Raw genomic sequence first — 13,488 nt, forward strand, 5'->3', positions numbered from 1 at the left:
GGTCTTTATATAGAACTCTAGGTCTTGTATTGTTGAGATAGTTGTGCTAGTAATGCTCCTTGAATTGCTCAACTGATTCCACGATCTTCTAAACCGCTTCCTTGACCTTCTCTAACTGATTTGACCTTGACTCAGCCACAACGACTCCCTAAAAGTAGGAGCTAACTGGTACGATCTGATTCACGTTGACCCGTTCATGCGTCGATCTCACGTCATACAAAACGACCCATAACACAAACCATATATCCAACAAAACGTCACACAACAGATAAAATTCAGAAAAAATATTTCTTCATCTTCAAAAAATAGGCTCCTGTTAAACGAGCATTGTGATCAAGAGAAATGCAACAAATTTGTCGTCGACATTGTCTTCAAAACATGAATGGTGATAAAGAGATATGAAATAACCTTGTTCGCAGCCATTGTTGGCGTATAAATTTAATGTTTGTTTTTTAAGGATTTTATTTATTTATTGTTGTTACCTTTTGTTCACCACTTTTTGAGTTTACTACTTATGTTGGCACCTTAACTTGTTTTCCGGAAAAATTCCGGTCATGTGAAATTCACTCACCAATTCATTTACTTTTTACTCACCTTTTTTACTCCCTATATTCTCTATTTTCCATATTTCAGTACAATATGAACCTAATTACTACAAATTGGGTTCAATTTTAAAAATATATAACTATGTAAGTAAAATCAAAAATAAAAATAAAATTAGTAGCTTGATTCTCTTTAAATAAACACCAAGTAGATCGATAATACATACTCCGTACACCATATTCCCCAACCTAATTTTGTATTTCGTTGAAAAAATAATTTCTGGTAATAATTTAAAGATATGGAAGAAAATTCCCTGAAACCTGATTAAGTTATTAAAGTGTAACAAGTTGTAAACATTGGGGTAGTAAAAAGACAAAACATAAAGTATAAGTAGTAAAAACTAAAATTTGTTAAATTTTTTTTTTAAAAGAGGTAGCAAAAATAAATAAATAAATAAATCCTTGTTTTTATTTATGGATTACGTACATCATGTTTTATATTGTTCTATTTCTTCCATTCGTTGTAGGACTAATGTTTATGCATGCGATGCAAGCATAACATTTATATGAATATTGCCATGGTTAAATATGAAAAAATTAATTTTAAAAAAATTAGCACGTTAGTAAGGGTATAATAGGAGTTTCAGAAGGGGACACCGATACCTCACAAATTTAACGCATTATTAAGGGTATAATAGGAATTTTAAAAGGGGGTTTTAACTCCTCCTGATTCTTTTTATAGAATAGAAATTTAGGCCGAAGGATGTTAAATTTTGGTAGTTTATAGTTATTGTTACATAGAGAAATTAATTAAGAGCATATTTTGAGGCAACTAAATTTGTTTATAAAACAAGTAGAAATTAGAGTATGAAATAATTAGGGAGAATTTTTGTGGGTAAGAAAATTAACAGGGAATGAAATCAAGGGAGGATGGTAGACGGTTAATACCGCAAGGGGAACGGTGGAAGGAGTCTAGTATTAGGAAATTTATCGAGATACATTTATAGAGTCAGATTATATACTGCACATATGTAGCCGCTTGGAATTATTTTCGACCAACACTCCGTACAAGTTTGAACATGTGACTTAATTCTTCTTTCACGTTACAAAATGGATGATACTTCAAATTATTTTCCACCAATTTGAGATTCATGTAACTATTAATCCTTCTTACTAGTTACAAACAAGTATCCGTTAATTAATTTCATAAAGAGGGCATGTTCTATAAATAAAGTTATATCGTAAAAAAAACAATCGCAAATCGTGTAATTAATTACGACAAAGAACAAACAATTATCGTACATACATTCCATTTTCAGTTGCACAATTTGCATCAATTTATATACACATGCATGCTCTCTCTATCGTTGTTTTAGCATTTTTGTTTAACCAACTTTTTTAATTAAAAAAACTTGCACATAGCACTAAGAAAGCTAGTTCATAAATCATAATTAAGTTGCGATATGCCTCAACAAGAATCGTGCCACTATAACGCTTACAAGAAACAATGATCATATTAGTAACTAGGTGTAGTTTATGCAAATTACCTATTAACAATAACAGTCAAAACGCAACGTATTTAAGTTTTGATACACTGATGATAACTAATTTTTATAGGGTGAAAATATTAACGCCTTAAGTTCATTTTGAAGCTCATCTCGAGTCAAGTTAGAGCCTCGTTCAAGTCAAGCTCGAACGGAGTCGAATAACATCTGAGTATTTATAACCTTCATACTAGTTTTAGCAAAAATGTTGATAATTAAAAGCAGCAAATTTTTTTACAATTTGATACATCCTAAATTATAAGTAGTAAATCTTTCCGTAAAGATTGAAGATATAACCTCGGTCGAATCTAAATCTGTATATGACAATAAAATGGCTCAATCATCTTCATCCACAAGAACAAGAACAAGAACAAGAACAAGACACCCTTTTATTTAAAGGAAAATGTATAAATATATCAAATTTCAAAACACAAAAAATACTCCGATCCTATAATTAGTTAAATAGTCATAAATTTCTTCATTACAATTATACATGCATATAGGCTAGGTCATCACAAAAATAAATTTAGTATCCCTTATAGGCGCCTATGTAAGAACTGAGAAGATCATCTATATCACCGCCTAAAATTGAATTGGACTGCGAGTATAACGAATTAGATTTTATGCCATTACTGTTAATAGTTGGTAATTTGCATATACTAGTACATGCTATATTGCAATCTTCTGGTTTGTATTTATTCAAATCCCTACATTTTGTGTTACATGGTTCCACGCATCCTGGTCTTGCTTCTTGAAGAAGTTCTGCCATTAATGTTGTCGTCGTCGTCGTCGTCATAACAACCATGGTAATCAATAGAAATGTTGCAACATTCTTGTTCATCAACGCCATTTGTAGAAGTAATATGCATGTAACCACTAGTATTTTGTGTTACCTATATTTTTTATTTTTATTTTTTTATTTTTAATTTATTTAATGACTAGATGAAAATTTGATGATCAAGACTTCTAATTTTATAGTAGGCGCCTTATGATAGAGTATCTAAATTTAGTACGTAGATTGTGGGTTATTATTTTTTTGAGAAATTATGGGAATGTTTTAAGGCCTCTAAAGTACAATGTTATATACTAACTTTGAAGTCCGCGATGTTTGAATTTTGTTTTAATTTTTTTCTTATCTCTATTATATAAGCCAAGAGCTTAGGGCTTTTTCGTAACTTAACTTTTCGTGTCCCCAGCCAAAATTACCAAAACACCCTTGAAGTCGTTGATGCTGCTCGCTGACCCCCTATCTCTTGCACTCTTTTCTCTCTCCTCGCATTTCAGAGGCGATTTGTGTCCTATCTCTTGCACACTTTTTAATATATTAGTATAGATGAAAGCTAGATTGTAAATTGACAAGCTCGAAATGGTGCAATCATAACAAAAAAACGGAAGAAGAATTTATTAATAAGACATCAATCAGTTAGCATATGCCAACTATTTGTACTCTTTTAACGGTTTCCTTACACTCTTTCCTATACTAGTCTTATATGCACGCGATGCGTGCGGGATTATATAAAAACTTAAAATCGTATTACTACCACTAAATATAAATATTAGATAAAAAAAATGTTCACAAAGTTCATATTTAAAAAAAAATAAGGTTATATTTTACAATCATACCTCTAAATAGTGAAAAACAATAATCATGCCTTTACATGACAAATAATCTAAATCTAAGTACCAAAATAAAGAATTTGTGCTGTTGATAATAGAGATTTGCATATAAGTCAATTTAAGCCGTAATAAGAAACTTGATATAAGGAAAAGAGCAGCAAACAGATTACGAATTGGCTCCACCTGCAATATAAGTAAATAATATTAATCGAAAACACTTCATATGCAATTATATCTCAGTAGCAAATGCCAAGTACTAAAGATGAATAGAAAATTCTGTTGACCGGACGATTTTCTGCAGAATAGTGACATTATCTGTGTAACTGTGTTTAACATTCACAACAGCTACTCCTGAACATATTTTTTCTTGGAAATACAGCCTAATATCGGCATGCCTTATAAACTACACCTGAATATACCTTTTATGATACTGATAAGCACAAAATTACTTCAAATCTCTTTCTTAAAACACATCCTACATGCACATTATCTTATAGCACAATTTGTTGAACCCCTTATATATGCACCAGAATTTGTAAGAATCAACAAAATAAGATGAATACAAAATCTCTGTACTAAAATCAATATCGAAATCGAAATTCAACTGATTTAAAATTGTAGATAGAAATTCAACTGACAGGCAATTTAAGCCGTAATAAGAAACTTGATACACTTAAGGGACTGCTGCATTACTTTTCCGTAGCAGCTGGTTAACAAAAATTATCGGAGAAATATTAAAAGTAATTGAAACATGCACCTTCTACCAAATATGTCTGCATCACAAATTTACACTGCAAACCTAAAAAAATAAATACTCTCTATGGAACAGCTTCTTGTTGAGGATAAGCACAAATCAAAGACGGGGATGGAGGAATACAACGTCTCTGCCTCCTACTTCTGCTAGCAGAAGTTGTAGAACAATCAGACAATCAATTCAACTGATTTTGATCTATTTACGCATTTATCTATTAGAAAATCGATTTGCCTTGAATGGATCAAACACAACAGGGATGCAGCCATCAATGAGAGAATCAAACATGGACTTTCATGTTGGACTGCCCCCTAGAGGCTGAAGGCGAAACTCTGATGCCATGAAAAGTTTCTCAACAGGTATAATTCAATCAATATAATTTAGTTAGGCATAATCAATATAATCAATATAAATTTTAATCCACAACTGCAGACCCACAATTTCTCACATCTATAACAGCAACCGACATCGAATATTAATTTCCAAACACTGAAATTTCACAATTCAATTAAAAAATTACCCAGAAAGTACATGGACATAGTCACTTACCCCGTCAGTTGCCAACACGATGAACTGGTCTTTGGTGGTAATATTCTTCTGTGTCACTTCAGGCACTGATATAAGGCCAAACTCCTTGATGCAGTAATCCCCAAAATCTCTAGACATTATTAGGCCTGGCACCTCCTAATCAGGTATTCACACCCTATGCACTCCTGGCTCATCGTCTAAGCAGAATACTCGCCATTACATTGCATTATTCACTCAGCTTCCTCTGTTTGAAACAAACAATAAATAAGTATTGAAACACCGTCACCATCTAAAAACTACCAAGCGCCTTTCTTATTGAAACTACCTATTGTTACTTGATAGATTTATCTCAATCCTTTGGTAACTTTTTCATATAGCTCCCGGTTCTTTAGTTTCTCATTTCAGACAGGTGTTCTCAGATGAATGCAAAGAAAGAAAAAATAGGAGAATTTGCTACAATTAGTATGAATGAGCATAAACCAAATCAGAACATAAACATAATTACATGCACTGATGCACTGCATATAAAACACATGCAAGAAAAAAGATGGATAAAGTACTTACACAGCGAAAGAAGACAACAACAGCCAAGGCACAAACACCTCCGAGAAGAATATGAAGACCATTTTTTGCTGTTCTCTGCAAGAACAAAGATCTACTGTAACATATGATAATAGCCTTTGATTTGTGCACTTGTCATATCATATTAAATAATAAATACCAAACCAAACGACATCCAAGACGTGCACCAAAACCAAATTCAAATTGCTGACTTGCCGTTACATTTATATGTAAAGCACCCTAAATAAAATCCATTATACAAACTGTTAATTCAAATCAAAAGGTCCAATAGTTTCAATACCTCCTTTGTGTCTTTCAACCGCAGAAGATCTAATCTCCCTAATGGCCTTGTCCTTGTTAATGTGGTTAACTGCAATCATAAGCACACCAACAGAATTTGAACAACAAATTGTCATTATAATGTTGATCAAACAGTCTCAAATTTCAACATTCAATCAATTTTTTTTACTGGAATCGCCAATTCAAAAACCTAAATTACCTGGATTATTTGAAATTGAGGGTTTGATGATAAAATGTGATTCATCAACTTCAGTTGGTGCAACAGAATTCCAGCGATTAAAAATTCTGCAAGAAGTTGAAAGATTCTGCAAGAATTTGAATTGAATTGAAGTAAAACCCTAAAACCATATTACGAATCAATCACTGAAATGGAAAGAGTGGAAAGGGAAGCTTGAAATTAAACCTGAAAGGATGAAATGGAAGGTGAGCCGCCATCGCCGCCGCCTCCAAGGAGCCATCACCCACCATCGATTTCTATCTCCTCCATTATCTACCTTCAATCCGTTCTTATTTATAATCGAATCCCCTTTCCTAAACCCCTAATTCGATTATTTTTTACGGAAGTTTCAATTTGAATCTCTCTCCTTCAATGAAAAAATTTCCTTAGAAACCCTAAAACCCATTTCCGTCGCGGCTGTTGAGGGAGACGCCGCCGTCGAGGCGATCGAAGATAGAGTTGATTGAATACCATCTTTGCGGGAGAAGTCTAACCCTAGAAATGCAGTGTTGTTTGGTGATGGAAAGGTGAGGAGAGAGAAAAGTGAGAAGAGGAGCAGCAAACGCATACACTGATACACCGAATTAGGATTGAGAGATATCTGGGGGTATTTTCGTCATTTAGTTTGGGGACACGAAAAGTTAATTTACTAAAAAGTCCTCAGGAGCTGGCTTATATAATAGAGATTATGTATTTGTACGTTATTAATTAGTGATAATTCTTTCAAAAAAAATAAAAATAATCAATGAGAATAATGACGGAATAACTTCCTTCAATGACGATTAAGAAGATGGGTATCTCTATTTTATAAGGGAACTCTTGAGGTCATTATAGTAATGACTTTTCGGTGTCCCTCTATAGAATAGTCTATATTACCCTTACTCACAATTCAAATTGCATTAAATAAATAAAAAAATAATACTTAATGCCAAGATTTAAGGAAAGTGTGATACAAATTTACTACATATGTTATTTTCCTAAGGGAAGCATTCTGATTAGAAAAAAGTCAAAGTAAGATTGTTTAGTGACAACAATAATTGTGTTAAGTATACTTATGGCCCCTTGACTTTGCCTTAAGTTATTGTTTGGCCCCTCATCTTAAAAAGGTATAGTTTGCCTCTTCCCTCTAACGCCGTTAGATTTTCTCAAATAAAACATTCCAAAAAAAATAAAAAATAAAAGTAAAAAAACAAAAACAAAACCCACAAACAGGAGAGAGAAAGTGAACCAACGTATTTAACACATAGTGCTTACTGCTTATATCGTATACGGAGTACTTTCAAAGGAAAAACAAAAATCACACAAAAACCCATCAATTTTCATTAAAGAAGGTTACAACTTTCAAGCCTACAATTATCAAGGTTGAAGGTATGTCCACTCACATTATCTTTCCTTTTTTTTGTATTGAATAAATTAAAGTAAATTTTTTTTTATTTTTTCTTGCATTAAAATAGAAAATGTAGCATTCCGTATACATGAAACATGGTACTATCAACTATTTCATTTTGGATTAAAAAAGAAATGTAGCATTCCGTATATGTTAATTTGGTTAGATTACCCAGATTTATGTGTATCCTAATTAAAATAAAAAAACTGAAAATTAGGGTTTACTCCTTCCGTCCCGGAATACTTGCACCGCTTTCCTTATAAAGCCGTCCCGGATTACTTACTTCGTTTCTATAAATGGTAAACTTTTATTAATATTATATTAATTACCCCCTTCACATGTTATTTTGTGGTCTCATGCACCCTCCCCTACAGAGATTGATAGATCTACCCACCGGGTAGTTTATCCAGCTTACGTGGACAATATATGTGGACATATGAGGATTAGGTGTACACCAAGTAGACATAGGAATATGAAAGCATTTATTAGTTTGGGAGTTCATACGGGTATGTTGAGTCATCATACCCTGATAGTTGTATGGTGCCAACTAAGATAAGCACAATTTCATTTTGGAGGGAAACTAGTAGAAAATAGGGGGGAAAGTTTTTAGCACTAGCGCCATTTACCTTGCCAAGCGGGAAAACTCCCGCCCTCATTAGTTGAGTCTTCCAAAATTTTCATGGATTATTTTTAGCAGAGGCCTAATTTTTGTAATTGGGTGATGATAAAGGTCGCAAGTTGCGACAACATTTAGTTATCGCAATCTTAAGTGTCGGAATTTAATTGGTACACATAGACGCCACGTAGGGTATGCGTCATCAGATTATTTTTACTATCAATACAATGTTTTTACTATGAAAATATGTAAATAAGGTATTCGAGATAAAAAAAGGAAACAAATTAGAATATTAAGATTTCCCTACTTTTTTTGAAATATGTATAATAGGTTAAAAAAGTTAAATATTTTAGTTTCCAATTTAAATCATGACACATAAGCATGCCATGTTATAATTGTGAAATTTTCGTTTGTAATTTATATAATTGTAGTAATAATTAAAATTAAAATAGCATTTGCATTTGCATTTGGTTGCAGAAAAAAACAGGTAGCTTAATTTTAACTCTCGTCTATGGGCATTTCGATCTCTTGTTCCTTCTCATCTCGATTCTCCAGCCTCAAACTCAAGCTAGAAGAATTATTTCTTGATCACACAAGTACACAACCACTAATTCAATACTGCTTCCCTTGCTTTGATTATTAGGTCCGGGCTCCGCAAAATATCGTCATTATCGTCTTCCTTCATTCACAGTCGCCGGCATATGTTGCATTTGTTGCAGTTGCGCTTCTTTGTTGATTTTGGGTTAAATTAAAGTAAAGCTCCGATATATACTACACTTATTTGGGTTGATTCTTAATTATCTTGCTTAGTTGCTTGCAAAAGAAAGGGAAGAAAATATTTGGTCCCATACATTTTACATATTTTATATCATAATATTAATTGAGAAGAAGATGGATCTAAGCGTTTGACACATGGAAATGATAACTCCTGTAAAATGACACGCAAGGCATGAGATAGACAAAGGGGATTACTTTTGACTTTGGGAGTAATAAGGGGTAAAATTGCAATTTCATTAGCTCACAAAAATCATATTTCAAATACTTCATCATTTAACCGTTAGTTAGATAATCTACTCCTAATTCTACGTAAAATAAATAATTATAAAATAATTTCAATATTAAACTTAAATTTAATTTTCTCAAAAATTTAGGCAGATTAACTGACAAATGTAACTCGTATAATTATGTGTGCAACGTGTATATAGGCATATAGTCATATGGGATGATGATATATGTAAAGTTGCGACAATATTTAGTTGTCGCAATTTTACGTGTCAAAGTTCAATCTATCTATTACATTATACTAAAATAGACACAAGGAGTGACACGTGTCACCTTTGGTGGAAAAAAAATTCCGCCAAAAGTTTTTTCTGTTTTATTCTTTTATGTATTTCAATTAACTTTTATGGTAAAGATTTAGTAGTTTGACTAAAATTTTATCTTTCGCTGCTTGTTTGATCTTCAATATAATTTTTCAATTGTAATTAATTTAATTTCTCAAAAATAATATTTGTAAAATCATAAAATGTTTCATAACATTATTAATCTTTTGAATATCTGCAAGATCGTTTATATTCCGTACTGCTTTATTTTTGAACTATTTTTTGTTACTCAAATATTTTACAAAAAGAATGATAAAAAATATTTTTTCTATTATATTATCCGTGCGAGCACGGGATCTAATATAGTTAGTACATATAGGCGTCACGTAAGTTATGTGTAATCGGAATATTTTTATTGTCAATGAAATATTTTTACTATGAAAATCTCTATTATATAAGCCAGCTCCTGAGGACTTTTTAGTAAATTAACTTTTCGTGTCCCCAAACTAAATGACGAAAATACCCCAGATATCTCTCAATCCTAATTCGGTGTATCAGTGTATGCGTTTGCTGCTCCTCTTCTCACTTTTCTCTCTCCTCACCTTTCCATCACCAAACAACACTGCATTTCTAGGGTTAGACTTCTCCCGCAAAGATGGTATTCAATCAACTCTATCTTCGATCGCCTCGACGGCGGCGTCTCCCTCAACAGCCGCGACGGAAATGGGTTTTAGGGTTTCTAAGGAAATTTTTTCATTGAAGGAGAGAGATTCAAATTGAAACTTCCGTAAAAAATAATCGAATTAGGGGTTTAGGAAAGGGGATTCGATTATAAATAAGAACGGATTGAAGGTAGATAATGGAGGAGATAGAAATCGATGGTGGGTGATGGCTCCTTGGAGGCGGCGGCGATGGCGGCTCACCTTCCATTTCATCCTTTCAGGTTTAATTTCAAGCTTCCCTTTCCACTCTTTCCATTTCAGTGATTGATTCGTAATATGGTTTTAGGGTTTTACTTCAATTCAATTCAAATTCTTGCAGAATCTTTCAACTTCTTGCAGAATTTTTAATCGCTGGAATTCTGTTGCACCAACTGAAGTTGATGAATCACATTTTATCATCAAACCCTCAATTTCAAATAATCCAGGTAATTTAGGTTTTTGAATTGGCGATTCCAGTAAAAAAAATTGATTGAATGTTGAAATTTGAGACTGTTTGATCAACATTATAATGACAATTTGTTGTTCAAATTCTGTTGGTGTGCTTATGATTGCAGTTAACCACATTAACAAGGACAAGGCCATTAGGGAGATTAGATCTTCTGCGGTTGAAAGACACAAAGGAGGTATTGAAACTATTGGACCTTTTGATTTGAATTAACAGTTTGTATAATGGATTTTATTTAGGGTGCTTTACATATAAATGTAACGGCAAGTCAGCAATTTGAATTTGGTTTTGGTGCACGTCTTGGATGTCGTTTGGTTTGGTATTTATTATTTAATATGATATGACAAGTGCACAAATCAAAGGCTATTATCATATGTTACAGTAGATCTTTGTTCTTGCAGAGAACAGCAAAAAATGGTCTTCATATTCTTCTCGGAGGTGTTTGTGCCTTGGCTGTTGTTGTCTTCTTTCGCTGTGTAAGTACTTTATCCATCTTTTTTCTTGCATGTGTTTTATATGCAGTGCATCAGTGCATGTAATTATGTTTATGTTCTGATTTGGTTTATGCTCATTCATACTAATTGTAGCAAATTCTCCTATTTTTTCTTTCTTTGCATTCATCTGAGAACACCTGTCTGAAATGAGAAACTAAAGAACCGGGAGCTATATGAAAAAGTTACCAAAGGATTGAGATAAATCTATCAAGTAACAATAGGTAGTTTCAATAAGAAAGGCGCTTGGTAGTTTTTAGATGGTGACGGTGTTTCAATACTTATTTATTGTTTGTTTCAAACAGAGGAAGCTGAGTGAATAATGCAATGTAATGGCGAGTATTCTGCTTAGACGATGAGCCAGGAGTGCATAGGGTGTGAATACCTGATTAGGAGGTGCCAGGCCTAATAATGTCTAGAGATTTTGGGGATTACTGCATCAAGGAGTTTGGCCTTATATCAGTGCCTGAAGTGACACAGAAGAATATTACCACCAAAGACCAGTTCATCGTGTTGGCAACTGACGGGGTAAGTGACTATGTCCATGTACTTTCTGGGTAATTTTTTAATTGAATTGTGAAATTTCAGTGTTTGGAAATTAATATTCGATGTCGGTTGCTGTTATAGATGTGAGAAATTGTGGGTCTGCAGTTGTGGATTAAAATTTATATTGATTATATTGATTATGCCTAACTAAATTATATTGATTGAATTATACCTGTTGAGAAACTTTTCATGGCATCAGAGTTTCGCCTTCAGCCTCTAGGGGGCAGTCCAACATGAAAGTCCATGTTTGATTCTCTCATTGATGGCTGCATCCCTGTTGTGTTTGATCCATTCAAGGCAAATCGATTTTCTAATAGATAAATGCGTAAATAGATCAAAATCAGTTGAATTGATTGTCTGATTGTTCTACAACTTCTGCTAGCAGAAGTAGGAGGCAGAGACGTTGTATTCCTCCATCCCCGTCTTTGATTTGTGCTTATCCTCAACAAGAAGCTGTTCCATAGAGAGTATTTATTTTTTTAGGTTTGCAGTGTAAATTTGTGATGCAGACATATTTGGTAGAAGGTGCATGTTTCAATTACTTTTAATATTTCTCCGATAATTTTTGTTAACCAGCTGCTACGGAAAAGTAATGCAGCAGTCCCTTAAGTGTATCAAGTTTCTTATTACGGCTTAAATTGCCTGTCAGTTGAATTTCTATCTACAATTTTAAATCAGTTGAATTTCGATTTCGATATTGATTTTAGTACAGAGATTTTGTATTCATCTTATTTTGTTGATTCTTACAAATTCTGGTGCATATATAAGGGGTTCAACAAATTGTGCTATAAGATAATGTGCATGTAGGATGTGTTTTAAGAAAGAGATTTGAAGTAATTTTGTGCTTATCAGTATCATAAAAGGTATATTCAGGTGTAGTTTATAAGGCATGCCGATATTAGGCTGTATTTCCAAGAAAAAATATGTTCAGGAGTAGCTGTTGTGAATGTTAAACACAGTTACACAGATAATGTCACTATTCTGCAGAAAATCGTCCGGTCAACAGAATTTTCTATTCATCTTTAGTACTTGGCATTTGCTACTGAGATATAATTGCATATGAAGTGTTTTCGATTAATATTATTTACTTATATTGCAGGTGGAGCCAATTCGTAATCTGTTTGCTGCTCTTTTCCTTATATCAAGTTTCTTATTACGGCTTAAATTGACTTATATGCAAATCTCTATTATCAACAGCACAAATTCTTTATTTTGGTACTTAGATTTAGATTATTTGTCATGTAAAGGCATGATTATTGTTTTTCACTATTTAGAGGTATGATTGTAAAATATAACCTTATTTTTTTTTAAATATGAACTTTGTGAACATTTTTTTTATCTAATATTTATATTTAGTGGTAGTAATACGATTTTAAGTTTTTATATAATCCCGCACGCATCGCGTGCATATAAGACTAGTATGTAAATAAGGTAGTCGACATAAAGAAGGAAGCAAATTAGAATATTAAGATTTTCCTACTTTTGTATAACAGTTTATATAAATTAAATATTTTAGTTTCCTATTTAAATCATGACACATAAGCATGTAATGTCAGGTGACACGACTTAAAGGTTAGAATATATTAGGTGCACCCCGGAGCACGGGGCACCCTCCTACAGTCCTACATTTCTCCTAACATGTAAATACATAGAAATACCCTTGGGGTGCACGATACACCCGGGTGCATCTAATAATTTTCACTTAAAGGTCGCATGTTGCGACCTTTATCATTTTCGATTTCACATACAATGTTATTGTTGTGAAACAAAGGAAAACGCTAAAAATATACGAAGTACTATGGAACAGTACAATAGAAAATGATATAAATAATTAACTGGTTAGTGGAACGGGCGATGCCTCAGAGTGTTGTATATAGTTCGAGTTTTTTTAGTCATTTC

General features: G+C 33.0%; 2 protein-coding genes across 2 annotated transcripts; one reads left to right on the plus strand and one right to left on the minus strand.

The window, feature by feature from the left end:
• Nucleotides 1-3,656: 3,656 nt before the first annotated feature.
• On the minus strand, nt 3,657-6,737 carry LOC130467094 (uncharacterized). Its single transcript, XM_056835556.1, has 6 exons — nt 6,247-6,737; nt 6,043-6,148; nt 5,845-5,913; nt 5,547-5,621; nt 5,004-5,226; nt 3,657-3,886 (listed from the first exon to the last, which is right to left on the minus strand). Exons 1-5 carry the CDS (start codon nt 6,309-6,311, stop codon nt 5,209-5,211), a joined length of 333 nt encoding a protein of 110 aa, XP_056691534.1. The 5' UTR covers nt 6,312-6,737; the 3' UTR covers nt 3,657-3,886; nt 5,004-5,208.
• Nucleotides 6,738-6,898: 161 nt separating this feature from the next.
• LOC130468021 (uncharacterized) lies at nt 6,899-12,918 on the plus strand. Its single transcript, XM_056837358.1, has 7 exons — nt 6,899-7,428; nt 8,707-10,328; nt 10,427-10,532; nt 10,662-10,730; nt 10,954-11,028; nt 11,349-11,571; nt 12,689-12,918. The coding sequence occupies exons 2-6, from the start codon at nt 10,264-10,266 to the stop codon at nt 11,364-11,366; spliced, it is 333 nt and encodes a 110-aa protein (XP_056693336.1). The 5' UTR covers nt 6,899-7,428; nt 8,707-10,263; the 3' UTR covers nt 11,367-11,571; nt 12,689-12,918.
• Nucleotides 12,919-13,488: the final 570 nt, after the last annotated feature.

The sequence above is a fragment of the Spinacia oleracea genome, chromosome 2, assembly GCF_020520425.1.
Source record: "Spinacia oleracea cultivar Varoflay chromosome 2, BTI_SOV_V1, whole genome shotgun sequence".
Lineage (NCBI taxonomy): Eukaryota > Viridiplantae > Streptophyta > Magnoliopsida > Caryophyllales > Amaranthaceae > Spinacia > Spinacia oleracea.

What these genes read in the sequence shown, in the direction of transcription:
- LOC130468021 (XM_056837358.1), top strand. Translation starts at nt 10,264, where the DNA reads ATGGTGGGTGATGGCTCCTTGGAGGCGGCGGCGATGGCGGCTCACCTT. An exon ending in CTCAATTTCAAATAATCCAG is followed by an intron (nt 10,533 to 10,661) that starts GTAATTTAGGTT and finishes TTATGATTGCAG; the next exon opens with TTAACCACATTAACAAGGAC. An exon ending in GGTTGAAAGACACAAAGGAG is followed by an intron (nt 10,731 to 10,953) that starts GTATTGAAACTA and finishes TTGTTCTTGCAG; the next exon opens with AGAACAGCAAAAAATGGTCT.
- LOC130467094 (XM_056835556.1), bottom strand. Translation starts at nt 6,311, where the DNA reads ATGGTGGGTGATGGCTCCTTGGAGGCGGCGGCGATGGCGGCTCACCTT. An exon ending in CTCAATTTCAAATAATCCAG is followed by an intron (nt 5,914 to 6,042) that starts GTAATTTAGGTT and finishes TTATGATTGCAG; the next exon opens with TTAACCACATTAACAAGGAC. An exon ending in GGTTGAAAGACACAAAGGAG is followed by an intron (nt 5,622 to 5,844) that starts GTATTGAAACTA and finishes TTGTTCTTGCAG; the next exon opens with AGAACAGCAAAAAATGGTCT.